The sequence below is a fragment of the Salvia miltiorrhiza genome, chromosome 2, assembly GCF_028751815.1.
Source record: "Salvia miltiorrhiza cultivar Shanhuang (shh) chromosome 2, IMPLAD_Smil_shh, whole genome shotgun sequence".
In the NCBI taxonomy this organism is placed as follows: Eukaryota; Viridiplantae; Streptophyta; class Magnoliopsida; order Lamiales; family Lamiaceae; genus Salvia; species Salvia miltiorrhiza.
Window position 1 is genome coordinate 67863119 of NC_080388.1, and position 26856 is coordinate 67889974.

General features: G+C 36.0%; 5 protein-coding genes across 6 annotated transcripts; 2 read left to right on the forward strand and 3 right to left on the reverse strand.

The window, feature by feature from the left end:
* Positions 1-1347: 1347 nt before the first annotated feature.
* On the reverse strand, positions 1348-5380 carry LOC131008522 (putative disease resistance protein RGA4). The gene is made up of 2 exons (XM_057935396.1): positions 4876-5380; positions 1348-1800 (listed from the first exon to the last, which is right to left on the reverse strand). The coding sequence occupies exons 1-2, from the start codon at positions 5197-5199 to the stop codon at positions 1792-1794; spliced, it is 333 nt and encodes a 110-aa protein (XP_057791379.1). The 5' UTR covers positions 5200-5380; the 3' UTR covers positions 1348-1791.
* A 617-nt stretch (positions 5381-5997) lies between these two features.
* Positions 5998-10775, forward strand: LOC131008521 (protein LPA3). The gene is made up of 12 exons (XM_057935395.1): positions 5998-6598; positions 6940-6970; positions 7142-7234; positions 7321-7383; positions 8022-8133; positions 8762-8847; positions 9406-9464; positions 9551-9653; positions 9746-9806; positions 10002-10084; positions 10172-10252; positions 10330-10775. Exons 1-12 carry the CDS (start codon positions 6291-6293, stop codon positions 10387-10389), a joined length of 1140 nt encoding a protein of 379 aa, XP_057791378.1. The 5' UTR covers positions 5998-6290; the 3' UTR covers positions 10390-10775.
* Positions 10776-11120: 345 nt separating this feature from the next.
* Positions 11121-13970, reverse strand: LOC131008519 (pentatricopeptide repeat-containing protein At1g80880, mitochondrial). Its single transcript, XM_057935392.1, has 2 exons — positions 13245-13970; positions 11121-12552 (listed from the first exon to the last, which is right to left on the reverse strand). Exons 1-2 carry the CDS (start codon positions 13835-13837, stop codon positions 11511-11513), a joined length of 1635 nt encoding a protein of 544 aa, XP_057791375.1. The 5' UTR covers positions 13838-13970; the 3' UTR covers positions 11121-11510.
* A 606-nt stretch (positions 13971-14576) lies between these two features.
* Positions 14577-17134, forward strand: LOC131008523 (uncharacterized). The gene is made up of 2 exons (XM_057935397.1): positions 14577-14816; positions 16719-17134. Exons 1-2 carry the CDS (start codon positions 14663-14665, stop codon positions 16808-16810), a joined length of 246 nt encoding a protein of 81 aa, XP_057791380.1. The 5' UTR covers positions 14577-14662; the 3' UTR covers positions 16811-17134.
* Positions 17135-17258: 124 nt separating this feature from the next.
* On the reverse strand, positions 17259-22088 carry LOC131008520 (magnesium transporter MRS2-1). 2 transcript variants are annotated; one of them, XM_057935394.1, is made up of 6 exons: positions 21602-22088; positions 20061-20670; positions 18706-18834; positions 18266-18601; positions 18140-18187; positions 17259-17706 (listed from the first exon to the last, which is right to left on the reverse strand). In XM_057935394.1, the coding sequence occupies exons 2-6, from the start codon at positions 20649-20651 to the stop codon at positions 17476-17478; spliced, it is 1335 nt and encodes a 444-aa protein (XP_057791377.1). In that variant the 5' UTR covers positions 20652-20670; positions 21602-22088; the 3' UTR covers positions 17259-17475. The 2 variants fall into 2 exon arrangements, with proteins under 2 accessions (XP_057791377.1, XP_057791376.1); XM_057935393.1 differs by having other exon boundaries at positions 21767-22077.
* Between the last annotated feature and the right edge of the window lie 4768 nt (positions 22089-26856).

Here is a 26856-nt window from a genome sequence, read left to right on the forward strand (position 1 = left end):
CACTATAAAATATTTTTTTCTTTAATTTGTATATCTAAATAAAGTGAGTCGGACGAAGAGTAATATATTGTTGGATACAACCTGTGAACTTTTCTTATTATAAAATGATACTCCCTCCATTCACAAAAAAATTTTCTATCTTTCTTTTTTGGTACGTCCAGAAAAAAAAATTCTACCTATTTTTGAACTATACCCCACCACTTATAATTACTTACTTTTTATTTTTTCACAATTTTCAATATTAATTATAATACTTTTTCACCACTTCCAATACATTCAACAACTTTTTCTCCACTCTCAATACATTCAACAACTTTTTCTTAAAATTCGTATCACTCCCTCCTAGGAAGTTTTTTTGTGAACGGAGAAAGTATAAAAAAAGCGAGAATATATAATTTTAAGTACATAACAGTACTGTCTCCGCACTGTAACCTCGTAAGTGAAATTTTATTTGCTTTATGTTTCTGTTATTTAAGGACTTTAATTCAAAATAGTATCAATATGGGAGAGAGAGAGAAAAAAAAATTTGATGCCCCAGTAGGCCACTATTACACCTTTTGTCCTCTTGATTCACATATGTGACTGTCCTATAAATATAGTACTCCCTCCGTCTCACTCCAATAGTCCAATAGCCCCATTTTTTTTCCGGGACATTTCACTATTATAATAGTCTCATTTCTAATTTTGGTAATGATTTTATACTACAAACAATATGGTCTCACATACCTTTAAACACTTTTACACTAAAAAAGTAAGTTTCTTAATCTTCGTACCCAAAAGAAATGGGACTATTGGACTGGGACAAAGGGAGTAATATTTAAAGGGATCAAGAATTCTATAAATAAATTATGCTAATATATAAAGCAACTCTAATTATTTATAACAGATATATCCTCGAAAATATTTAATCCATCCATATTGAGAAAAACTTACTTAAATAAACCGAAATATACCCAAATGAAAGCTAAAAAAAATATAATATCTAAAGGTAGATAGATAAATTTGAGAGAGAGACTTAACTACGAAGTCTTTTAGATAAATAGCAAAAGGTCCACAGTCCACTATACTAAGTGATCGATGCATGTTTATATATAAAAAAAGTGGTCGATGCATGACTCATCAAACAAAAGTTGCATGCTTTGGAGAATTTACCCAAATTGATAAATTATGCACCACTACTTTGCAAACATGGGACTTTATAGACATTTGACTAGAATCCGATTCATTATATACAAAATTATTTTTCAGTGGAATGCTTCTAAAGTATCTTCTATTAATAACGAACAGTATTCCATACCCATATATATATATATAGGATGTGGTAGTTCAAATAAATCAATCTCAAACTATAAAATAAAAATCATTTTTAACTATTTGATCAAGAAGATTCATAGTAAACTCGTCAATTTTTAGAATGAGTTCGTAGTTCTAAATTCAAACGCCACAAAGGCAAAAATTTAATTAATAGGAATTTATCATTTTTTTCATAACGATTAGGCTATAGAGCTTCCATCCACAATGATGATGGCCACTCCTTGTCATAGTTGTTGAATCACATTCGAAGATGTATTTTGCTCTTTTACTTCTGCTTCTTGAGCACATATCCAAGCTTTTCAGCATTCTCAACTTGAAATTTAACACCCCAAAAGTTGCAAGGCAATCGCAAAGACGATGTAGACTTCTTCTTGTTTTTTTAGACTTCTCTTGAACCAAAGTAAACTACGAAATTCGCAAACCTGGGAAACTAAAGCAGGTTCTCTTTCTCATTTCAGCAGCTTGCACTCTGCCACTCTATATTTCCTAACAAATTGAGAAAAATCACGTTTATATCATGCATTTGCACCATTCTACCTGCTCACTCTTTGCACTTTTTTCTCAAATTCTTGGGAAAAAAGATGGCATTGCTGAATAATTGAAGTAGTCTTGCCCTTTAAGTTACATTCAATCATTTCAATTCCTATGTAACAAGCATCAATTTGAGAATGATTAAAAGAGATGCCACATTCCTCAAGGGATACGCAATGCAAGAAGGTCAGACGTCAGTTAGCTGTTGTGGACAGTAGCTATTGTCGTCTAAGGGCCTATCATCATAGCTAATTTAATTTATATATTTGAGATTGATTTTCAGTGGTTTCCACTCATCGTCCAAACATCATCAAGGACAAGCATGAAGTTAGGAAATTTAGTGGGGGGATTCATTTTGGGAAAATTAGAAAACAAAATCTGGAATTAAGCATTAGTAAAAGAGATCAAGGTGGGGATTATTTAGGGAGATGGATCTCCAAAGGGAACCATCCTTGTTTCCATAGCTTTTTAGTAGCTCTGATGAATACTTAATACTCAAGATTTGCAGAGATGAGGCCTTACGCAGGAGGCGATGCGGCAGTATCTTCAAACCCCCGCACGAGTAGATAGTCAGTGACGTCAAACATGGCATCACAGAGACGGCCGCGGATTCCTCTTCCTCCACCGTTATGTCTTCCCACTCCTCCCATTTGAGGCAAACTGAAAATAGCATTTCCCTGAGTTTAGGGAAGGCAACAACACCATTAGTTGACGAAGAAGATGAGCATTGATCAATTCCCAACAACTCCCGCCCCACCAACTTCAGTTCCTTCATTTGCCCCATATACAGAACTTCCAAGAAAGGAAGTTTTCCCAAAGGCGGCAACGATGACAGCTCACTGGAATTGAAAAGATGAATCTTTTTTATTAAGTTGAGGGGCGATGAGATCCAATGCGGAAGTTTAGATCCCTTGTATCTCCAGATTTTGAGATGTTCCAGCTTCTGATTAGGCTCCAGAGCTTCTAGTACCTCCATCCACAGTGATGATGATGACGACGATGACCACTCCTTTTCATCATTCTCATCCCTGAATCGCAGATCAAGTGTTTGAATGTGTATCTTGTTCCTTAATTCTGCTTCTCGAGCATCCTCAACCAACCCCTCCAGATCACTAATACTGCTGAAATGGAAATCCAGTATTAGAGATCCAGTAAGACGGTTTAAGTTTTTCAACAATCCCAATTTGTTGCAACCACTTCCTCCTTGAAATGAACTCAATCTGCGGAGACCACTTAAACGAGCTATTCCTTGAGGGAAACAACAGCGCGCAGGAGTGCCCTCAATTAGAAGGTGTTGGAGGTTTTCAAGCCTATGCATCCCTTCGGGAAGTCCACAGAGATCACTGCAGCTTTCAATATTCAAGCTTTGCAATTCACACAAACCACACATGCTCTCTGGTAACTCCTTCAATCTGTAATTGCCACTTAAGTCGAGGTGTCTCAAGTGAACCAAATTCCCAAATTCTCCTGGAATCTCTTCTAGGGAGCAGGATGCTAACAGAAGAGTTTGCAAGAAATAAAAGCTACAAATGATTTTGAGGTCTTCATTGGACAATTTAGTACCACTTAGTTCCAACCATCTCAAGTGAATCAATTTTTCCATTCCCTGTGGAGGACTGTACAGTTTCCATTCAAATCTTAGCACCCTAAGATTTGTAAGGCAATCACAAACAATTGTTGGTGATTCTTTTCTCCAAAATAGGCTACGATATTCTTGAGCGCGAGAAACTAAAAAAGGATCACAAACTTGGCAATTTCTCTTTGTCATTTCAGCAACCTCCACTCTGTCATTATTCTTCCTAAGAAATTGAGCAAAATCATGTACTATATCATGCATTTTACACCATTTTATCTGCTCCCCAGACTCACCACTTTTCACAATGTCTTGAAACAATGAACGCATTGCTAGATTGTTGAAGTACTCTCGCCCTTTAAGTTCCAGTTCAGCATTTCCAATATCATAGCCTAGATAACCTAGCACCATCCACACTTGTATCAGACTCTTAGCATTAATTTGAAAATCTTTAGGATAGATGGCACAATATGAGAAACAATACTTAAGTGTTGGGGGCAACTCATTGTAGCTCAAAAGCAAATGAGGAAAAAGGTCTACTTCTGCCTTCTCCAATCGCCATATTTCACTCTCCAATACATTTTCCCACTCCTCCAAACTATTCTTGAATTGCAAAAGACTTCCCAAAACATTTGCAGCAAGAGGCAAGCCATTGCACTTCCTAGCTATTTTCTTGCCAACATCCTCAAATTTTCGACATTCCTGTTCACCCCTCCCAGAAAGGGACATGCGACACAACACTCTCCAACACTCTTCGTCAGTGAGCTGTTGTGGGCAGTAGATCTCGTTGTCTAAGGCGCCTATCATCTTAGCCACCCTTTCATTTCTCGTTGTTACCAAAATTTTACTACTAGGTGCACCGAATTTCAGATTAATTTTCAGGGGTTCCCATTTGTTGTAGTCTTCTGTCCAAACATCATCAAGGACAAGAAGAAACTTCTTTCCTGAAACGGAATCTCTAAGTTTTTGTAGTATCAAATCCAATTGATTGGTATTTGAAGGAATGATCTCCTTTCCCACACTATCAACAATCCCTCTGGCAATCCCACCCACATCAAAAGGATCCGAAACACATATCCAAATTCTTAATTCAAAACAATCCTTTACTTGGCCATCATTGTAAACAAGCTGAGCAAGAGTTGTCTTCCCAATTCCCCCATACCAACTATACACAGAATTTGGCTATCACCATCAACCATCAGTTTCCTCACTATGTTATTCCTATCTTCATCCCGGCCATAAACTTTCTCGAGTTCAATCGAAGATGTCGATTGAACCCTCCAAGATTTGGGCACGGGATCGGTCGCCGGCAGAGACATCACAAAATTAAAATCATCTTTCTCCTTCAAAATCTGATCGAGTGTAGCTTTCACATTTTGTATTTTTTTGGCAGTATGACGACGAACAGCAATTTTCTTAAAACATAAACATGAAGATGGAATGAAGGAGCAGCATACCTTTTGCTTAGCAGAAGCAACAGCAGGATCGGTTGATCGACAATATTCCATCTTATGTTTGAGAAGAGTGTAGTTCCATTCATCCAAAATGTCGTCCATTTCATAAGCCGTAACTTCGAGTTTCTTCAACCAATTTCTCACGCTTTGTTCGCTGACACCTCTCTTTTCTGCATCATCCAACACATTTCTGATCGTATTGAGCTTGTCGGAGAGATAGAGAACCTCCTTCTCCACGCCTCTCACCAAATTGACTTGGTAACGAATCTGATCTTCTATGATAGCTGCAACTCTCTCCGCCACGATTGAAATAACAGCATCCGCCATTATCACTACTACTTGCAGCTTTTTCACTACCTAGTGTTGGATCTGCCCTTTTGATGCTGTAAATCGATTATTTAACTCGATCTGGATGACTGTTGATTCGATATCGGATATCAAGTGAAAAAGATGACTTTCGTTTCACTTATTTGTCAAAAATATACTATTCAGTTTAACTAATTTAATTGATCCGTTTGTTTTCCTTGAATATATGCTTATATAGTTTGACATCTTTAAGACTATTCAGTTTGCACTTAATTAATGTCCTCTATTAATTTTGATGTCTCAACTCATTTTTATTTTATTTTATAATTTTAATATTTTTTTAATCTTAATTCTTACTATATTTAGTATGATCCTAAGATAATTAGCTATGGTTCACTAATTTAATTAGGATTTATAATTATTTTTTATATTTATTTTTATTTCTCAATTTTTGAAGTAATACTTAACTATTAAAGTTAATTAATAGAAAGTTAGCGTATATAATTTATTTATAATTAAGATTTATTTTTATTTTAATAATATTCTTTTATAAAATAATAAATTAATTATGGGATATTAATGGAATGACAAAAATTAGTAGTATAAAATTATAGAATAATGAATCTCATATGTACCCGTGTAAATCGAAAGTTCGAAACCAAGTTCAGGTAGGTTGACATTTGAACCAATAAATGCACCAATTCACTTATTGAGTCCAAAGCTCAAATTGACAAAAAGAAAATTCACCACCGAGAAAATTTAAGTTTAAACTTGATTTGATATATTTATGGAACTAAAGCTCAAACGGTTATTCAATAACAGAATAAAAGCTAATGAGCCAGAAAATCAAATAATTTGATATTTTGATTCAATTTGAAGCATGGTTTTGTGAAACCAAGGCAATGCATGAGTATTGGCAGAGGAGATTCAAAGTCGCACTGCGACAAGTTCTTTCACCTCCAGTTCCTTACAGTGTGAACTCTTCCATCTAAAAATCGCGTATTTGAAGTAGGATAAACGCAGACCGTTTCTTTACCACCCAATTCTCCCAACCGCTATAATTTTCCCTCTTCATTTCCACACACACAAACTCATCATCCCTCGAAGCTGCGATGGCCGTTCATGCGGCCGCTGTAATCTCCGCTGCTACGAAAATCTCATCTGCCGCCGTCGCCGAAATCTCCCATCAGCAGAGCCCCTTTCTCTCTCACTCCTTTTCTACTTCTTCTCTCAAGCTCACTTCAGCAAACGCCCAATGCGACAAGAGGAGGTTCATCACTGCAAAAGCTACCAAATCGGACCCGAAGGTCGGCGTTGCGGTTTACAAGCCCAGATCATACCAAGTTCTCGTTTCTGATGCCGCCAATTGTCTTTTCTCTGCTCTGCAAGATGGAAAAACACGCATCGAGATCGATTTCCCGTGCGTAACGCTCTCTCAACTGCGTCTTTCTCTTGCTTACTAGTTGCAGTGTGCGTTGATAGTTGGAATCCTTATCTTGTTGATCACAGTTGGGAGTTAGTTTATGATATACTTTGATCATTTTGAAATTGTGTACATGGTCTGAATTATATGTCCTTAAGAATCAATACGTACATCAATATCCTTAAGAATTTCATCAGATTTTTAGCCCTACTGAATCAAATTTGGGTCATATGTTTCCCTTTGAAGGTTCCTTTTCTTGTCTTGCTTGAGTGCTCATCTCCTTTACTGACACTTACCTTCCATTTTATGGACTTATGTTTCTCCGGTGTCATCATCAGTCCATTGCCCACCAACATTTCTTCGTATAAGGTATCTTCCTAACACGTACTGTGCTCTGCTCTGAAGAGAATGGCACCTTAATAGATTCTGTACTTTATCACCATCATGGTTTTCATTTATCATCACGATCAGCTTAGAACACCATACTTGGCTTATGAATATATTTGTTACTTGATTTTCTCAAATTCTTTAACTGTGAAGGGCTCATCTGATGAGTTCAGTGATGCCAACATTCAACTTGCAATAGCTGTTATCAAAAATCTACAACAGAAGCAAGAAACAAGAGCATGCATTGTAAGAAATACTTCATCATGTTTCTTTCTCTTATTTACTTGGTAGTCTATGGCATTCAGAATTCCATTCCACGTTGCGACTTTTAGGTATTTCCTGATAAGCCAGAAAAGCGGAGAGCATCAGATCTTTTTAAAGCAGCTCTTGACTCGGTAATTATCAACTCATTTTGTGAAAATTTCCTATTGTAAGTAGTCTGATATCTACTTGCACAATTGTACCTAGTATCAGATATGCACTTCCATTCTCTAGTGTACAAGGAGACTTTGGTTTGATGTATTTGTGAATGTGTAAATAAAGGTGCTCGGAAAATATAGAGTACATAACAATTTATTTTATCCTGAGAAGTTCATGAAATTACTCCTAAAGCATGGTTATTTATATTTAATAATGTGTGAACTTTTTTATGTACTAATATGTTATCTTGAGTTCGGTTCATTTTAGCTCATTATGATCTGGGTGTACATAATACAGTTTCTCTTTCTTCTTTCCTGATAAGTAATGCTGGAGAATCACCGTGGTCTGTTTAGATAATATTCTAGCAATTTTCTGTTATTATTTGGAAAATAAAATGTAAATACAAGTGGAAATGTACTTCATGTCATAGCCTTGAGAATGTGATAACATTTCCAAATTCTCTCAGGATAGGCAATCGTTCAGTATCAAATGTAACTCAATCTATTTAAGTGTACTTTTTGAATATGGTCATTTGTAAACAACAAACTGATCAATTAATGTGAAAGTTCACCACTTCATTTCACAGTTCATTTATTGGTCTTTTTCCTTTCAGGTTGATGGTGTAACTGTTGGATCCTTGGATGATTTACCTAGCGGCCCGGTCACCTCATTTTTTAAATCCATACTAGACACTTTGGATTTCGACTTTATTGATGAAAATGAAGGTTGGTTCGTAAAGTCAAATCACTAAAATTATTCTTCCTACAACTCTTTACAGACTTACAAGATGTTGTGACTACTTTTGGAAGATGAATAGACTTTTTCTGATACTTCTCGACTCCCGGATATAGTGCTCTTTTTATGTATCAACTAGACTCACTAGAAAATAATCATATGTCACAATGATGCAGACCTCATTGTTTTATGTTCAGAATTTTGCATGACCAATCGCAGGGAGATGATATATTGTTGCATTTTGGCCGTAAGAGGTTAAATTTAACATTGGTGGATATGATTTGAGGGTCACAATTTCTTCATTTTTATATTTTCATCATTTTAATACTGAAAGGTTGCAAATTTAAGGTTTATTGATTGTCAGAGACTTAGGGTTATAGCAAGTATGTGTAGGTAGTTGTGTATTTAGTGACATTGTATTCTCTTTCCTATACTGAACATATTTTTCTCCAATATGTGTTTCTGTTTTATTCTCTTCTACATTAATTAGTATACCTAATTGATTTATTTCTTGTTAAATGTAAGGGTGTGGCCTCTATGTGCTTCACAAATGCAAGCATATGTATTACCAAGATAGTTTGGAACTGATCATTTTCTATACTCGTTCCCCTTTCGCAGATCGTTGGCAACCTGACAAACCTCCATCACTTTATATGTTCATCAATTGTAGCACTCGCGATCTGTCCGATGTAGAGAAATACGTGGTGGGGCATCTGCTTTCATTTCTCTCTCAATGATTCCAAACTACAATTGCAAGTATTATGCATGAAAATGTGATCTAACTTTGTGAGTGTTTCAGAAACTTCTGTTGTATATTCCAAAATTCATTTTTCGGTTTTCCACCTTTCATGGTATCTGAGTTTTAATCCAGCTTAATCCTAGCTTAGACTTGGTTCCATGATGAAATATAATATTTTATCAGTTGATAATCCTAGCGTTCAAATTTTGTAAGGTTGTCATTTAGCAAATGGTTAGCAGCTGCGAGATTACTTTGTATGCTCCAATAACAGCCTAACTCTTTGCAGAAAACTAACAAAATGCTTACACACCTGTATATTAGTAGGAAATTTATGATAAAATATTGCAAGACCTTTTCAAATTGTTGAAGTCTTATGGATTTTGGTGCAATTTTATGCTCTTTTTTTTCCAGCTTTTTGTTGGCTTTATGATATCATGTCCCCTTCGATTTTTCTCCATTCACAAGTTACTTAACTTTTAATGTTGATTTACATGTTCTAAGAGTTGATTCTCGAAAAATGCAGGAAAAATTCGCATCTTCTGCCCCAGCAGTTCTCTTTAACCTGGAACTGGACACATTGCGGTGTGTGAGACCTAACATAGGCGTTAATATACTTCTTTGTGTTCTCTTTAACCTCTCATCGTCTGAAAACACTAGTGTCTGTGCAGTGCTGATCTGGGAATTGTAGGATTTCCCAGCAGAGACTTGCACTATCGGTTTCTATCTCAATTCATTCCCGTTTTCTACATACGAATTAGAGAATATTCAAAGGTACTTCCCTGATTCTCATGATCCTACGCGAATAGTCTTTTGTTCATGCTTGAAAATTTTGCTGGAATGATTAGTATTCGTACCTGTGAAAGACAGTTGCAGTGGCACCTTATGTGGTGAACTACAGCGGAGCATTGTTCCGTCAATATCCAGGTAAACATTAATCTGCCCATTTAGATCAACAAGTTTAGATCTTTCCTTTCTTCAAGTTTTCCTGGTTATCATTTCAAATATTGCCTAAATAGTTTTAGGGGTAAAATAAAATCCCTCTTCATATATGAATGCACAATATTTGTGTCAATGAACAATTCTAATTAGGCCTACTTGGTCTGGCATTGGCTCATACAGGACCATGGCAAGTGATGCTGAAGCAAGGAGACAATTCGTACGCTTGTGTAGCAGAAAGCACGAGCCGTTTCACCCTCGGTGAAGTAAGCTAAAGCCACCACTCTTTCCATCACACTTATAATACGCATGAAATGAAACTTCTACCAACTTTGATTTTGTATTTATGACAGACTAAGGAAGAACTTCTGAGGGTCCTCGGACTCAAGGAAGAAGAAGGAAGCTCGCTCGAGTTCCTTCGAAGAGGCTACAAGGTCTTCCTTTGATCCTACATCATTTTTCAGCCTTTGAATAACATATTGACAAGCAAAAACTTCCAACTTAATTTCAGACTGCTACTTGGTGGGAAGAAGGCGTAGAGGCAGAACTATCGTCTGAATGGCGTAGTTAAACAACTCCCCATCGATAATATGAGCCTAATCAGATTTGTTTTGCAAACAAATGATCGGATTGATTGTCAGGCGAAACGACGAAAGTAATGATATCATATTATACACGGAGATGGCAAAGAGACTTAAGCAAGAAACGAGAAGACAAGGGAAACAGATGTTGTCTCAAGATTGATATCAGCTCTCTCCCAACCTGATATCTTAGTGGAGTTCTGTTTTTTGGTTTCGTTTTTGTGAAATGAATGGATGCATATACATTGCCTATAATTTATAATCTACTATTACAATTTACAATGTAAGAGTCTTACTCTTTGCATAACTGGATTATTTGCCTATTATTTCCTTTTTATATACATAATCTATGGGCAAAAGTACATTTCCTCTTCAAGTTTAATTCTCATGTAGATTTTCAATTGCCAACACAGCCTTCCAAAATCGGCAAAGTTGGTAAGTCCTACTTTAAAAATGAAGTTCAATTTGTACTCAAACTATATGCTTACTTGATATTCATAAAAGAGAGGCTTTAAGAAGATGCACTAAAAGTGTGTTAAAGAGTGAACAGTAACTGCAATAGTTGATTCTTTTTTTTTTCTTTTCTTTTTTTCTCCCATAGTAGACGAGAGACCAAGTGATATATATGGAAAATGATTTTTCTTGTAGGCTAAAAATGTCATGGAGTCATATTTTCTTTGAAACGAATGTCATGGAGTCATATTATTAGGCTAAGCTCATGTGAATTTAAAGTTTGTGTATTGGAGTTGCAATTTAAAGTTCATGGAAAAACCAAACTATTATAGAAGTTTATGATTTTATCGGCAACTAACCCAATTTTCAATAATGACATATTAGTTGTCAACCTGCCAAATCAAGGCATCCATCTGATCTTCCATTTTCGTGCAGAACCCCATCTGTTCAGGCAGTTCGGTCTCTCCTCCATATACGGACGTACAGCAATGCAGCTCGTCCAAATCGACAATGCCGTTTTAGAGGGTCAGGTCAGAGCATGATCTTGTAGCCTGCAACATTTGTCACTTCCATTTTACAATCGGAAGCTTTCCAAACTGATTCTTTCTGGCTTAAAAGGTGCTGTCATAAACAAACTTCCACTAACTCCCTTCTGTTCTCATTGCTTACGGTGGTTTCTCTTTTTCACTACACTACTTCCTCCATGTCCTAACCCTTTACCTCTCTTTATACGTCTCACGATTTTCATCTTCCCTTTACACTGACCAGGTTCTTCTAAGAGCTTCTTCAAAGACGGATCATCTTCTAGTCCAGAAGACGTCATCTCTGAGTAGAACTCTCGAGCTTTAGTAATCAATCCGCACTTTGTCAATCCTTCAATCAAAATACCATAGAGCACGCGATCTGGCTTTACTTCATATTCCTTCATAATAGACCATATCTTCAATGCATCTTCAGGTTCACCTAATTTGAAGTGCTTATCAACAATACAAGTAAAGGTATTGCGGTTGGGACACAAACTGGCTTTCTTCATATGATTGAGCACTCCCAGAGCTCCTTCTGAACTCTCCCCCTTCAGTAGCTCATGATAGGTGTCAATAGTCGGGCTGATGTCATCTCCTAACATCCTTGCTAACACGCTTCTTGCTTCTTCAAACTTTGCAGTTTCGCAGAGAGGACGTATGATAAGATTATAGGTGGTAGAGTCAGGCACCAGACCCGTTTCTTTCATCCTATCTACAAGTTTAAGAGCTTCACTGAGGCAATTGTCACGAGTTAGCACATAAATCAATGAATGATACACCTCCACGCCTGGGACCCAACCCCTTCTCTTCATCTCATCGTACAACCTCAATGAATCGTATAGATTGCATACTCTGGAATAGCCTGAGATCATGTGTATATATGAAGTCCCATTTGGCTCAATACAGCATTTGGACATTTCCCGCCACACCCTCTTGGCTTCGTATATGTCAACGGTTATATTACACCATCCATTGAGAATTATGTTGAAGCTCTCTGTTTCCAGAGGGAAGAACTTCTTGTTCAGAAACATGAATTCTTCAGCCTCTTCAATGTTTCCGTGCGTACAAAGAATATTGAGGAACATGAAGTATGTTTTCTGTTCAAGAGAAAAACTAAACTTTTGCATAAAGTGGAATGTCTCTATGGCCTTACCGGGCTGATTGGCAGCTGCATACCTATTAATTAACAAAAACAAGACAATAGAAACCAACGTAAGAAGTAACAGAAATTTGAGTCAAGACTTATGAACGCTTAATTGGCATACACTTCAATTTATAGAAAGTGTCGATTTCCTCTAACTGATATCAATTTGTTTCCAGTTAGCAATATGATTTTTTTTTTAACTATTTATTTTCTTTTAGTTTCATACGTGCCTTTTCCATTCTTCCTACATTACATATTCTTTATGAAGAATTTCTTGCCATCACCACACTCCACATCAGCAAGCTTATTGTATATTGTTCCCATACCATATCAGACTATTGTGTCACCAACACAGAGCATATTTTACATGTGAATTCTTCAACACGAAAACCTACAGAAATCTAAACATACAAGAAAATCAAACATTCATTAAAGAAACATAAAAAAAGCACATTTCAACCTATGCACCTAGTGTAAGACTCGAAACCATTCAATCTACAGTTCTGAAATTTCAATTCAACACATATAAGCATGTAACCATCTGATAATTCGACAATGGGAAGATAACCTTTTCAATCTGTCGTTCAATCTAAAATTTGCAGATTCAAAGAGATAATCCAAGCAAGCCACGAAACCATTCCTAAGCATTGCAATTCACAGTCGAAGCACACGAAAACAAAATAAGAGAATGCCCATGAGCACACGTAGTATTTTCAAAATTCACCTGTCGATCATGATCAGCATTGCTTGCCGAGCATCCTTCAAAGCTCGATAGAGCTCATGAACAACAGTCCAAGCAGTGCTGAACTTGTTATGATTACCCAACAACCATATCATCAAACACCAAGTCTTGTTAACAACACAATCCCATTTTACACCCCATTTGAAAACCAAGAATGCCAGCTTCCAGTCTTCCCTCAAGGCCCAGAGAGCCGAAAAGATAAAATCTTTGTCGGGCTTGACGCCGGAATCATCAAGAAAGGCTATGGCCTCATCACCAGAAGCAATATCCTTTGCATTCTGAACTCTTTCGAGAAATCCACGGAGACCCAATTGGGCATCTTCAGGGATTTCGTCTGCATGTTCCAAGAAATCGGTAATTCTATAAATTGATTGGCTGTGGCTGTGGCTGTGATTTTGGAGCCGGCTGCCGGCGTGAGGAGCGTGTCTGCATCGTTGGCGAGGTGTTTGATGAAATGCTTGTGAGAAGTAAAGCTGAAGTTGGCGAGGTATAGAACGTGAGAATTGAGAGGAACATGAAATTGGGCGCAATGTCTGGAATTGGAGCCTCCTAACAATAGAAAGAAGCGATGCCATGATTTTGGTGGGAGAGGTTCATGCTGCTTTCAAATCATTTTCCCGGTACAAGAGGCGCGATTTCAAGCTAAATTTAGTTATTTATTCTTCGTTGTGTACATGAAAATTCTAAGTTATGGGAAATAATCAAAATGACCTCAAATTATTTATTTCGTATTTTAAATATCTTATTCAATTAATAATAGTATCCAAATGTAGGCAGACGATTTGTACAAGAAAAATATTTAATCTAATTTTGAAATCGTAAGAATTCAAAATTAAATAAGATATGTTACTAATAAATATACTATCATATCTTTAAAATATAAATTATTTTTTTATAACAAGTCCAATTTTTATATTGATATTTTTTAAATAGAGTGTCAATTTTTCAATTTAAGTATCACTTCTGATGGCTATAATGTCATTTTCGGCCATCAATTTGTCATTTCCGACAACCACTTAGGAGAAAATCGGTCACGGGCCAAAATTTAGCAAAAAATAAAAAACTATAGTTCTTGAGGAAAATTTTAAAGAACATGTTCAATTTCAGAATTCGTGAAAACGTTTTGGATTTACAGACAATTACTCCTTAATTTTATTAGAATGAAATATAATACAAAAATTAAAGTAATAACTATAATAGAATTCATTAATAATTAATTAAAAGTAATAATGTACACGGTACATTTTTCATAGTGTAAGTTATTTAATTCCTTACGAGACGAAAACAAAAAAAAAATTGTGTTATTTAATTGTAGTCGTAGACCTTAGAAGAGGGGTTTAAGCTGAAACACAAACATAGGAGGAGAAAAGGAGTAGCAGCAGAAACCAGCAACAAAGAAAATGAGCGGTGATGCGAAGAAATCAGGAAACGGAGGCGGAGGATTTAGGGCGAAATTGGATCATTATTTATACAGTGGTGAGAAGAAGCATGTTTTTGTAGGCATCGCCATCTTCGGAGTCATTTTTGGTGTCCCCTGGTACCTCATGACTAGCGGTGAGCTTTACATCTTTTTGGGCTTCATTTTCTTGTTTTATCCGGTTAGTCATGCTGGTTTTGATTTTGTGCTAATCTACGCTTATGGATGAGATATTTGTGCGAATTTGACATTTTATCGCATTATGTTCTTGTATATGCTGACAGTTCTTCTGTGATTTTTGGTTTGATTCCGATACCTTTCATAGGATAATTGAAAATGCAGTTGAATGTTTTGATTTCTGACTTTAATGAGTGAGAATCAGAAAATTAATCTGGAAATGATTCATCAGAATATAATTTGTTTTCTGGAGAAAGAGAATGCTATCAGAAGATCTGTTGAAACTGGTCTCTTTTTTTTATGTAGTTGTTGATAGGATAACTATGATTTGTTAGCATCCTTGCTTTCGTTTTATGAGAATGGAATTCAAATTTTCTGGAAAAATATGCTAGTACAGGAAGTTTGGATAAACTGGTTTTTTGTTTTTGTTATGGTTCTCGATTGATTAGCACTGAAGCTCTATATACTGTCAATGCTTTGCTTGATTTAATAGTTTTTCATAGTTACTGATTACTGAGCATACAGTGGACCATTCCTCGTACGTCTCTGATCTAAATTATGCAATTTATGAGTCTCATTGGCAAAAAGTGTGAAGTTCTATTCTATTGGGTTTAATCATTTCAGTATTATGCTGGTTTATTTGGCTTGAAACATGAAAGGACTCAAAGAATATCATAACTGGTTAATAGCCTATGCTGTACTGAAATATTTGAATGCAAGCTATCTGAAAATGGTTAGATGCCATAGACCTGAAGCACTGGCAAGGTAGTAATTTATAAAATGCATAAATTTATCCTATAAGTGGCATTTTCTCTGAAAACAAGTTTGTGCATTAGTCAGAGTAGTGGCTACCTACTTGATTAGCAGATTCTAAACCTCTTGGTCTTAGTCCCCCCTCCCAATTATTGAAAGAAGGGGAGTATTACTTGCGTCAAACAAGCCACTGAGATTGGAAACGCGTTGTGATTATCCAGTTACATACTTTTCACTTTGCTGTCTACTCTTCATGTGCCTCAGTCAGATCTCTGTGTTTGTTTCGCAGTCTATTTATCACTTCTTTTTTCATGAATCGAAAAGATATTAATCTAAAGGATGTCTTTGGTAAGATAGAAAATAATGTGTCTAGGGCAAGGTGCTCATGGTTTGTTTTGATTTCAGAACAATTCAATTTATCATTGAGAAAGGGAGTTTCTCTACCAATATTTTACTTTCTTTTATTTATTGAACGAACAAATAGATAACTGAAAGATATAAAACATGTTTTTGGAAACTAAGTGTAAATCATTATGCTATATTGCTATGTATTAAAGGGTTTTTGAAATATGGACGGTATTCTTTTCCGGAGTTCTCACTTCTAGAAATACATATAGTTCAGGTAAAGTAAAGAACAAATGAATGATATGTGTGTGTGTGGGGGGGGGGGGTTTGTATTATTTATAATGTAATTTCATCAAAAAAAAAAATTGAATGATATGTGGGGACGTTTACTTTTCATGATTGATGAAATGCATGATTAAGTATTATTATCTTAATTACGTCGATATCTTCAATCCCACCCTTTCAATGGGGCATAAATGAAGCAAAATTAGTTCAAATGATAGAAATTATCAAGGGCCTTAAGATGTCACAAAGTTCCAAACCATTAGAGTAAACAAAGGGATTATTAGCCTCACTATTTTTATCTATCAAGGCTAATCTTCAAAAGTAAACACTCCCCTAAAATTATAAAAACTCCTGCTGCTATTTTGCTTAAGCTTTCTTATTCTTGCTTGCATATCTCGTTCATTTATTTTATAGTCTTGATCTCAATCGTTGTTCAAAAGGGGTAGCTAGATTTCTAAACCTAATTTTACTTTTGAAAGGGTCAAAGCAACAATCTCATCAAGATTACATGGAAAAGGCTGATAAAGCTAGGAGTGAGAGGCTTTCAACTGGTTCGTCCACAACAAGATGAAGAAAAGTTTAATCCATTTTCTACTGCATTTGCTCCACCTCGTGGCGCCATGACTTCTAAATGTTGTCTACACCACTGAACTACGAGTTTAGGGAACCAGTTTTCTATTTAAGGTTTATCTTTTACTTGCTAAAATAAAAAAGTATCTTAGTGTTGCGAAGCCGATTATATCTGCTAAAGAATTAGAATTGTTTAGTTTTACATATCTAAATATTCTGAAAATTCTCGTTTGCTCGCGTTGTAATTTAAATTCATATTTTTTGTTCCTCAGAAAACTATGACAGCATTAAGAAGCTGGCTGCCCGGAAATTTAATTTTGGAAAATCAAGTGTGAGAGATGTTATTCTATTATTTTTATTAGCGATACCGATGCACACACATTGTGGAACAATAGCAATGCTATGTGTATTCTTGCATAAGGAAAAGCATTTATATGAGAACGGCCGTGTTGCTGAAAATCAATGATGAAGCTCACTTATTATTCCTGTAATGACATATTTTCCCATCCTTGCAGTAAAGCAAACTGCAGTAAGGAGCTATTAACCAATTTTTTAGTTACAAAGAAAGGTCAACTAACACAGAAATATATTTTTGTACAATTATGTGAGGAGCAATTAAACTTAAGACATTTCCAGCTTCAAAAGCCTGCAGCTTCATCCAGCAGTCTATAGTGGCATCAGTCTTCTATATTTGAAGAACCATAAAAATGTGGAAAAAATGATGGCTCCGGTAACTCCTGTGATCACTAGGACCCATTTGAATGCACCGGGGTTGTTGAACATCGGTATCTCAAAGTTCATGCCAAATATCCCAGCTACCACTCCAAATATTGCAACAACGAAAGTCGCAGTAGTCAATAACAGCTCAAACTGTATGAGCTGGTTCCGAACATTATCCTGCAGATAGATTGTGATAGTTATAGTTGCTAACACTTAAAATGAAACGGGGGCCAAGAATGACATCATAAAGCCCCAGCCCCTGAGAATTTTAATCTATGTCAAAATTATCTATCTAAATACCTTTTGTATCAGCGCATTTGGGTGTAGAAAAATTCAATGTTCGCATACTCAATTAAAGTTCTCGGAATGCACTAATCGATGACAAGTGAAATGAAGTTCAACAGGATTAAACATGTTATGCAGATAGCTACTAATTATGTGAACATACATTTTATTGTTCCCAACTTGTATATGCTACACCAGTACTGCCCAGGATGCATAAGATAAAATAATTAAGTTATGCCATTTGGTTCAAATTTTCCCTAAAGAGGAAGACATCTTTCTCCAATAGAGAAGAAAATGAAAAGGAAAGAAAGAGAAAGGCACATACCAGCTGAATATTGATGAAATCTTCTGTATCGTCAATATACTCCTTCAACTAAAGCAATACAAGAAAATTGTTAATACCATAGGAGTTGAGTAAGTAGAAATTGAATATCATAATTATATATTATACCGAAGTCAGTTTGTTCAGTGTGCTGTCGATGACAACGAAGTAGGCCTCCAACAACATTTCCAGCTCTTCTATATTTTCTGTAGCACTTTCTGAGCTCCTGACACTTTCATGTCTGCTCCTTGCTATGCTAAGGCATTTCTCAAGCTTCCGGCTCTCAGGAGGTGAAGAAACGGGAGAAACAGGAGCAGAGAGAGATAATCCACCATCATTTGATCGATATCCTACCAAAGATTGATCACCATAAAATGAAGATTCCATGCGACTTTTCTTCTCAGTGAGATACATTTCAGCCATGTCCCCGTCATCATCCATCAGTTGTTCTATCTCATCCCTGACCTAGATGATAATAATAATACAACTATAACGGGAGCAGAAATAAGAAAGGAAAAATAAAACAAAAGACCTAGTTGGATGATGAGCTGATATAGCCAGCTACATACCTTCTGAACTCTCCGAGTCAATGCGACAAGCCTGCTTTTTAGTCTACGAACTCGTTCCAAATTCAATGTGCTGATTTTTGAAGTAAGTTCATCCAAAAGTGGATATGCTTCAATCTCCAATTCTGCTGCCTATCAAATTTGGGTATTTTCCAAATACACATTCAATTATATTAGACAAGTGTATTAACGGAAAGAATATTAGGATTTGTGGCTGTTATAGAGCTCTCCTTCTCAGAGGTGCTCTTTCCTCAGAATTTTTTCTATCAAGTCTTGTAGAATCACATTCATACTGGTTTCTTAACTGCTAAATGATTTTATTTTGTTATATTAAATTATACAATTCATCCTTTACAATACATTTCTACGTACATCCAAAATTCCTGCCCAAAATAGTCAAAAGTCAGGGTAGCTTCTTATCATGATCAGTGTCAAATATTAACAACTTGGATAAGAAAGAAATAAGCAAAGCAAAACATCCAAATTGTATAAAATCCTGACTCCTGAGAGCTGGCAGATATAACTAAATTTAATGGAAAATCATGTGTAGGGTATGGACAAGAAACACTAGATTTCAGGCTTAAGCTCCGGTGGGACAAAATATAAGGCACAAACTATTCCACAAGTTGCATATGTTGATTGCAAATATTGGCATGCATCCGACCAATGTCTATCTACTAAATAGTACTCCGTCCGTCCCACGAATCTTGAGCAGTATTCCTTTTCGAGTTGTCCCGCGAAGCTTGAGCACTTTCCTTATATGGCAAAAGTTTTTCCCTTTATTCACCTTTTTCACTTTTTCACCTACCACACTTAACACACAAAATACTAACACCTTAAAACCCGTGCCGAAAAGAAATTGCTCAAGCTTCGCGGGACGGAGGGAGTAATACTGGAACTTATGGAAAATCTGTTGACTAGAGGATAAAAGAATCAGGTATTCATTGAAATCAAGTTCTAAAGTTTTACCTTTACATCAAAAGGAAATTTTCAATGCTTCTTACAACCATTTTGTACTTTAATACCAAAATAGAATCCAAAAACGAAAGATGTAAACAGCAGGGGTGTGGAATAGTGTTAGGTTTAGGTTTGCTTGATCCTTTCTGAAATCACAAAGAATTCAAATCCTTTGACAAGCTAGAGAACAAAGTTGTGTCATGCAGCTAAAGCTGTTATCGTTATTGAGGAGATGACTTGTCCCTTTTTACTTTCTAATAAAGTTTCATGTTTCTTATTAGTTAAGAAAACAAAAAAGAGATAAACAAAGAAATCCAGGGAGTCGCATTCAGCATTTTCTAATCATCATTGTGGTGAGAGACAAGGAAAGAGCAAAAGAAGCAAGCTTTTATTGCATGTACCTGAGAATCCAAAAATGTACAGGCCGCCTCCAATGCAACTTCAAGAGCTCTGAACTCAAAAGGAAGGTAATCTGGAGATGTGTTTCCAAACATATTGTCAAAATTTCTGCTTCCTCTCCTTCTGCCTGAATCTGGACCTTCAGACTGCCAAACTTCACCTACTCCTGCAGCTTGTAACCGCCTCTGCAATTCCACCACATACTGCAGAACATAGCTATCAAGGGAATTTAAGAGCAAAACCTCATCTGCAGTAATGATGCATCGGATCTGTTCAAGATTTACAACAATCGCTTTCTCTCTGCCAAGGATAGTAGATGGATAGACGAACAACGGGTCTAGTAATCTTAGATCACGTGCAGGAAGATCACATCGACGCATCATACTGAACTTGTCAACCTCAATCACTTGGGAATTCCCTGTTACATCAACACGTATCCATGATCGAAGACCTTGCCCACGCTTCTTCAGGCCTGAAACATCGACTCCCTGAAATGGGATACGGCCAGAGGCAGATGGCCTGAATGAATTATCTCTCAAATTTATAGCTGACGCAGGTTTTGGTGGAAGCAGACGTTCTTTGAGGTCTGCCATCACCGAACAGATTCCACAACTACATAAGAAAATTTGCAGCAAATGAGTTATAAGATTGCGGTATGAAATATAGTTCTCCTGCAGGAAATTGTAGAAAACACCATAAAAAAGTCCAGCAAATGAGGTTAGCAGACATGGTGAAACTGTAAGCCTGAAATTGGTAAACATGACTGCATGACATTAAGAGGTCATGACGTTTTTGTGTTGATTCCGTATCAAAATTCATAATAAATGTAGTTTGTCAAAAAAAAATCATAATAAATGTCTTAAGAAAGCTACTAATTTCTCCTATTGTTCTGAAAATCCCCATCTGCACTAACAAAACTACGCAAGCAGTCTTCCCCTGCCTCTCTTTCTTATCTTGCAATAGAAGAGATCTTGTGGCTATCTCTTTTTCGTGATGTCAATATCTTTTCTTCCAAGTTCCAATTCTTTCTCCAAAGACAGAAACAAAGACATTCATGTTTTCCATAGCATTTTTCATCCTAATATATCACATGAAACATTTTTTTTTTTTCGTCTGAAACCCCCCAAAATAACCATATTAACCCAATTATTTGCACATGAATAATTTTGAAACAATCAATAACAAGTTATTAAACTAACAGCAGTGTCAATCTAGCCAATGATCAAAATTAAATAATCTTACACAGCAATGAACTATCTCGGAGTAAAGTATAACATACAGATAATAAATATCTCATGAAACAACTGAACGCAAGATTCAGTCAATGAATAAATCAGAGTCACATAGTCATCGAAAACAATAAAATTCTCCCACTTCCTCTATTCTCCCGACAATAGGACCAAACGAGGAAGTGAAACAGAATCAACACAAACACAATTCATGAACAACCAGTAAACAAAAATAAATTACCTCCAACAGAAGGCAATTCACATCACAAGCATTCACAATATTAATGTAAAATAATTACAGCAACAAAATCAACCTCTACGAAGGAAGGAAAATTAGGGTTTCTCCAGTGAGTACATGAATCCGTCGACAATTCGAATCCAGATTCAGACAAAATCAAGAGAAATATTTACGAACATGTTTCTAAGGAAAGCGCGCCTGCAGAGGGATTGAGATTGAAGCAGTGAGGTTGGGAAATTACCTGAATCGTGAGGCAAATAAAGAATTGGTGGCGGCGGGAATGATGGGTTATAGTGGAGAAGAAGAAACAATCAAATGATAAGTTACTGATTACTAGGAGTAGGATGAGTGATGTTTTATGTTTCTAACTTTGATTTTATTATTTTCATTTAATCCTTAAAAAAGTTTGAAGGAATGAAAGTAGAAATAACAATAATTATTATAAACAGTTTCAAAAAAAAAAAACAATTATTATTATAAACATAATAAAGAAATGGTAAAATATTTCCTGGATTCTGGGGGCCCAACAACACCTATAGTTCGTTCGACTCGGTGGTAAATTTGGCATTGTCTCATGTATAATGTTTTTGGAATTCAATGTTGCCTATGGCCTATGGGGCAGTTTGAAAGAAAAATAAATAAAAAAAATTGCTTTTTTATTTTATTTTTTGTATTGGAGATTAAATCCAAAATTGATTTTTATTTTCACAAAAAAAAGAAGTGCACTGCTTGAATGTTTCCCAATTTTTTGTATTTCTTTTTTTTTAATGTCTCATATTTTTATATTTATTTTTATTTTAATAAAAATAAGTGAGACTCTTACTTAGGGGTGTAAACGAACCAAGCCGCTCGCAAACTATTCGGGGCTCGGCTCGAAAAAAACTCGTTCGAAATTCGTTCATTTTCTAAACGAGCCGAACTCGGGTCCGAATCCGAGCTCGATTCCATAAAGCTTTAATAAAGTGATTGAATGTATTGTAAATGGAATAAGGGTTTCATCTTTTATGTGAGTGTTAAAATAATTAAAATGGAGCTCCATTTTAATTATTTTAACACTCACATAAAAGATGAAACCCTTATTCCATTTACAATACATCCAATCACTTTATTAGAACTTGTGTCACTCTCAATTGAATTCTAAAAATTGGGATAGAGGGTGTACTAATATGAAATTAACTGCAAAATAAAGTGTGGATTTTGATCGTTTTAAAAATAAGGGTTAAATGCATGTAATATCACCAACTTTGATTGAAATTCAAATTTAGCACGAACTTAAAAAGTTTCAATTTATATGGGTAACTTTACTCTGTGTTCAATTTTAGCACCGATTTATTCTCTTATGATGTTAAGAAAACCACGTGGCAATGACGTCTCTTCCAAATGACGCATGGCAATTTGTAACTTAAAAAAGTCCAGTTTGAATGTGTAACTTTACTCCGTGTTCAATTTAACCACCGATTTTTATTTTTCCCAAATTTAAAACGTGTCGGATAACGTGCCTCACACCCACCGATCTAAAACATGCTGGTGAAAATCAGTGAATCTCCGGCATATCTGGGCAATCCCCTCAAAGATCTTGAAAAAATCTTCATCCTCCAAAACGAAAAAACCCCAATCTCCATCATCTCTGGTAAAAAATCGAAACCCTCAAAATTAACCCATCTCTCTTCTTGTGTCTTTCGAAAAAGATCCGCCCATTTCTGCCCAAATCCGCCGCCACTACCACGGCTCTGAATCCAGCGAGGCTGAATCTTGCCCCAGAATCCGGCGTTTAGTTCGCGTTGTCCCTCTCTTTCTTTCCCTCGCTGGAAATTCAAGTGGGTCCTTCTCCTAAAACCGAGCTCTAGCTCCTCCATCAAAGTTGTCGCCACCACCAATTTCGAATTTTCGATGAGAATCGGGAGAAAGAATCAAATGTGTGACAGAGAAAGCTTGTAACAAAACGTAACGTTTGGATTTCGATTAAAGTTGATGATGTTACATGCATTTAACCCTAAAAATAAGTATATGATTTTTTATTTAATTTTTAAAATACTTGAACAACAGTTTAAATTATTCAAAATAAACTGTTTAATTGTTTTTTAAGAGAAAAAAAATATATATTAATTTGAACGAATCAAGTCAATGAGCCAACACGGAAAACGTTGACATCCAGATTGTTACATCATCAGAAGATAAACAAATTTAGCAAGTTCATGAGTTGCCTTATTTGCAACACGGTGCACATGTCAAAACTCAAAAACAATAAAATATCTAGCATGTTGAAAGGCTTCCCAAAGATATCACTGAGCGACTCTAAAACCCGATATGTATATTATAAAAAATATCACATACTATTGATAATATCTAAATACTAGTAGTATTTATAATTTCAACCTTTTATCTGCTTCTATTTTTCACTGACGGAACCATAGTTATTCATGACTCTAAAATTTAGATTGTCATGGTCCATGTGGGAAATAGAATTTGTTTTAATATTTTAAAATAAAAAATATTTTATAAAATTACAATTCAAGAAATTTTGGGGCTTCCTTTCCACCTGGTCTCGGTCTCAATCCTTTTCGCTGGGCCAAAATTTCGTAAATTTAGAATTGTTTTACTTTTAAAAGTTGGGTAATTCTATTTGTAGCCTCCATTTTACTCACTATAGTCCCTAGTTAAAAAATAATAATAATAATAAATTATCATAAATTTACCATCTTATCCCGTAGTCATAACCCCCAAAATGAACGCTATCTAATAACTCATCTCTTCTTCGTCGTCGTCGCTTATTCTTCGTCGAACAGTCGGTGGGTGACTTAGTCATTGTCGTCTCTCCCTTCTCTTACTGCTCTCTCACCGGTCTCCCTCGTTCCCTCGGTCAAACGGTTAAGGATGAAGAATCGTCACCGCTGCGGCTCTGCTGCTCTGCTGTCAATTAAGCCGACCACTGCCGATCGCCTCTCTCATTATACTAGATTCACACAGAAACCCTTCTCACTGATCCCCTTTCTTGCCTTGGCCGAACAGCAATGGTCTAAACCACCACCAATAGTCTGATCAAACATGCAAAGGGCCGATCATAGCCTATTTTTCCAAATAAAGTAGCTTTAATTAGCATCATTCATGTATTCCACATTGGGATTCCAAGCAGCACTACTGATATTAATTTGGCCATTTGAGTGAATTAATATGCACGAAGGCAGAAGGCAATTGAAAACCATATCAATTCCACATATATCTTTTATTACTTTTCCTTAGCCATCACATGATGTTCGACAAAAGAATCAAACAGCCTGTAGAGTTGAGGCCGTAATTTTTTTTAAAAAAAATTGAGCGTCACATCTGCCACCGCAGCGAGGAGGGATCTTCGAGCCGCAACATAACGTGCAACGCATTGTGTGAATAATTGCGAGAATTGAATGCTATTAAAGATAGTGCTACTTTAGAGTGTTGGTAAAAAAAATCTAAGATTGATGTAGGTAAAAGAAAGTTTCTTGGAGTGATAAAGTATGGTTGAGTGACAAACATGGTTTTCGTACCTCAATATCGCATGAATTGTTGTCATTTTCCCCGCATGAATTGATTGTGAATAAGTGTTTGTATCCCAATTTTGAGTTTTGTTGAGATTTGATGGCTTGGTATAGTTTTAGAGTGATTTCAGGAAAAATCAAAGATCAATTTGAGAATTTTGAAACTATGAGGTTGAAGTACATCTCGAGAGGAATCTGTGAGCGCAAACGGCGACCAAATCGAAGTTCGGATGAGGGAGAACGGAGCCGAACAAGCGGACTGCGCACAGAGCCCAGGACCCCGTGGTCCCGGTAGTGGCCACGGGCCCGACCGCGGGCCTCTGCTCCAAAATGTCCAGAATGCACGAACTCACCCGCGGTCCGTGCCGCGGCCGTGGGCCCGACCGCGGGCCTCTCCAGCAGCTCCCCCACGGTCCTACACCGCGGTTACGGCCTAACCGCGGGAGAAACACGGAATTGATGGTTTTGGTAGGCCCAGACGTGATTTTTAGCCCCCAAAAACCCATTCCCCCCCCCCCCCCCTTCTCACAACTTTCAACGCACACACCCATTTCATATTCCCCAATCCTCCATACAAAACTCTAACCTCCATTAATGCTCACACCTACCTTTTGAAGAAGCATTGAAGAGGAGAGAAGATTGAAGAAAAGCCATTAATAGGATTTGTCACTCATTACTCTCTCTTTCATATATGTATTTCTTTGATTTAAGTATGTTGTTTGTGAACATGGTAGGCTAAAACCCCCATTGATTTGGGGGTTAGGCTAGTAGATTATGTAATGGATTGATTATTATGCTTAATATATGTCTTGTTTATTTCCTTATCATTATCTTTTCAAGCCCTAGTATTATTTCTTGTATGGATTGTTGGCCACTTTCTATGCATTTCTCATTTGTGATTTGAATCGGGAGAGGATAATCATAATAGATTAGGAGCTTGAAACATATTGACTCAATAAGCTGGGATGTTGAGAGTTGGGTGAGAGTTTATTGATCTTATTGTGCTTTTGGGAGTTATACGTTAGAAGTTGATTGGGGACAGCAACTATGACCTGTAATCTACCGTTTTAGTCGTCCAGGAGGGGGCTAGAACTAGTGGGGAGATCACTCTTTGATTGATAAATTTATTATGAAAAAAAATGAGGAATAACAGAAATTTTAAGAGATAAATTTTCGTCTCATGATAAATTTATCAAACAAAAAGAACACACCCTAAAACTTTAAATCTAAATAAATTAGTTATTTCAAATTCATTTTATATAATTTTATATCAAATTAAATAAGTTTTTGTGATCTTTAAAGTGATATGTATATTAATTATTTTTATATTATACATATTTCATATATACACATCAAACAAAACTGAATGAAAAATAGAAGTAGAAAGAGAAAAAAAACAAAATGATATGTATATTAATTATTTTTATATTATACATATTTCATAATACAAATCTAACAAAACTAAATGAAAAATAGAAGTAGAAAGAGAAAAAAAAAGTCAATATATGAAAGTAGTCAGTTTCTCTCTTTGCAGCTTGCTTGACATCCGAGACATCCAATCTTCTCTTTTTTTCCAAGCTTTTAAATTAATTCTTCACTCCTTGAATTGCTCTATATTTGTTGATATGTCCTTGATTAATTTTCGGCACTTCAATTGATCGCAACATTTTGATTTAATCAAATTTAATTTTGACTTTGTCAAAATTAAATTCCCTTAAATACATATGACCGAAAACAAATTATTATATTAATTCTCTTATTTGATAATTAATGAAGAAGATAAGACTAAAAGAATATTAATTTAAAAAATGAATTAATT

Coding starts and splice junctions, on each gene's coding strand:
- LOC131008522 (XM_057935396.1), bottom strand. CDS start 5,199: ATGGCGGATGCTGTTATTTCAATCGTGGCGGAGAGAGTTGCAGCTATC.
- LOC131008521 (XM_057935395.1), top strand. CDS start 6,291: ATGGCCGTTCATGCGGCCGCTGTAATCTCCGCTGCTACGAAAATCTCA. Junction 6,971..7,141: donor CCAACATTTCTTCGTATAAG/GTATCTTCCTAA, acceptor TTAACTGTGAAG/GGCTCATCTGATGAGTTCAG. Junction 8,848..9,405: donor CCGATGTAGAGAAATACGTG/GTGGGGCATCTG, acceptor CGAAAAATGCAG/GAAAAATTCGCATCTTCTGC.
- LOC131008519 (XM_057935392.1), bottom strand. CDS start 13,837: ATGGCATCGCTTCTTTCTATTGTTAGGAGGCTCCAATTCCAGACATTG. Junction 12,553..13,244: donor ATGCTGATCATGATCGACAG/GTGAATTTTGAA, acceptor GTTAATTAATAG/GTATGCAGCTGCCAATCAGC.
- LOC131008523 (XM_057935397.1), top strand. CDS start 14,663: ATGAGCGGTGATGCGAAGAAATCAGGAAACGGAGGCGGAGGATTTAGG. Junction 14,817..16,718: donor CTGGTACCTCATGACTAGCG/GTGAGCTTTACA, acceptor TACTTTTGAAAG/GGTCAAAGCAACAATCTCAT.
- LOC131008520 (XM_057935394.1), bottom strand. CDS start 20,651: ATGGCAGACCTCAAAGAACGTCTGCTTCCACCAAAACCTGCGTCAGCT. Junction 18,188..18,265: donor CACTGAACAAACTGACTTCG/GTATAATATATA, acceptor GTATTGCTTTAG/TTGAAGGAGTATATTGACGA. Junction 17,707..18,139: donor ATTTCATCAATATTCAGCTG/GTATGTGCCTTT, acceptor ATCTATCTGCAG/GATAATGTTCGGAACCAGCT.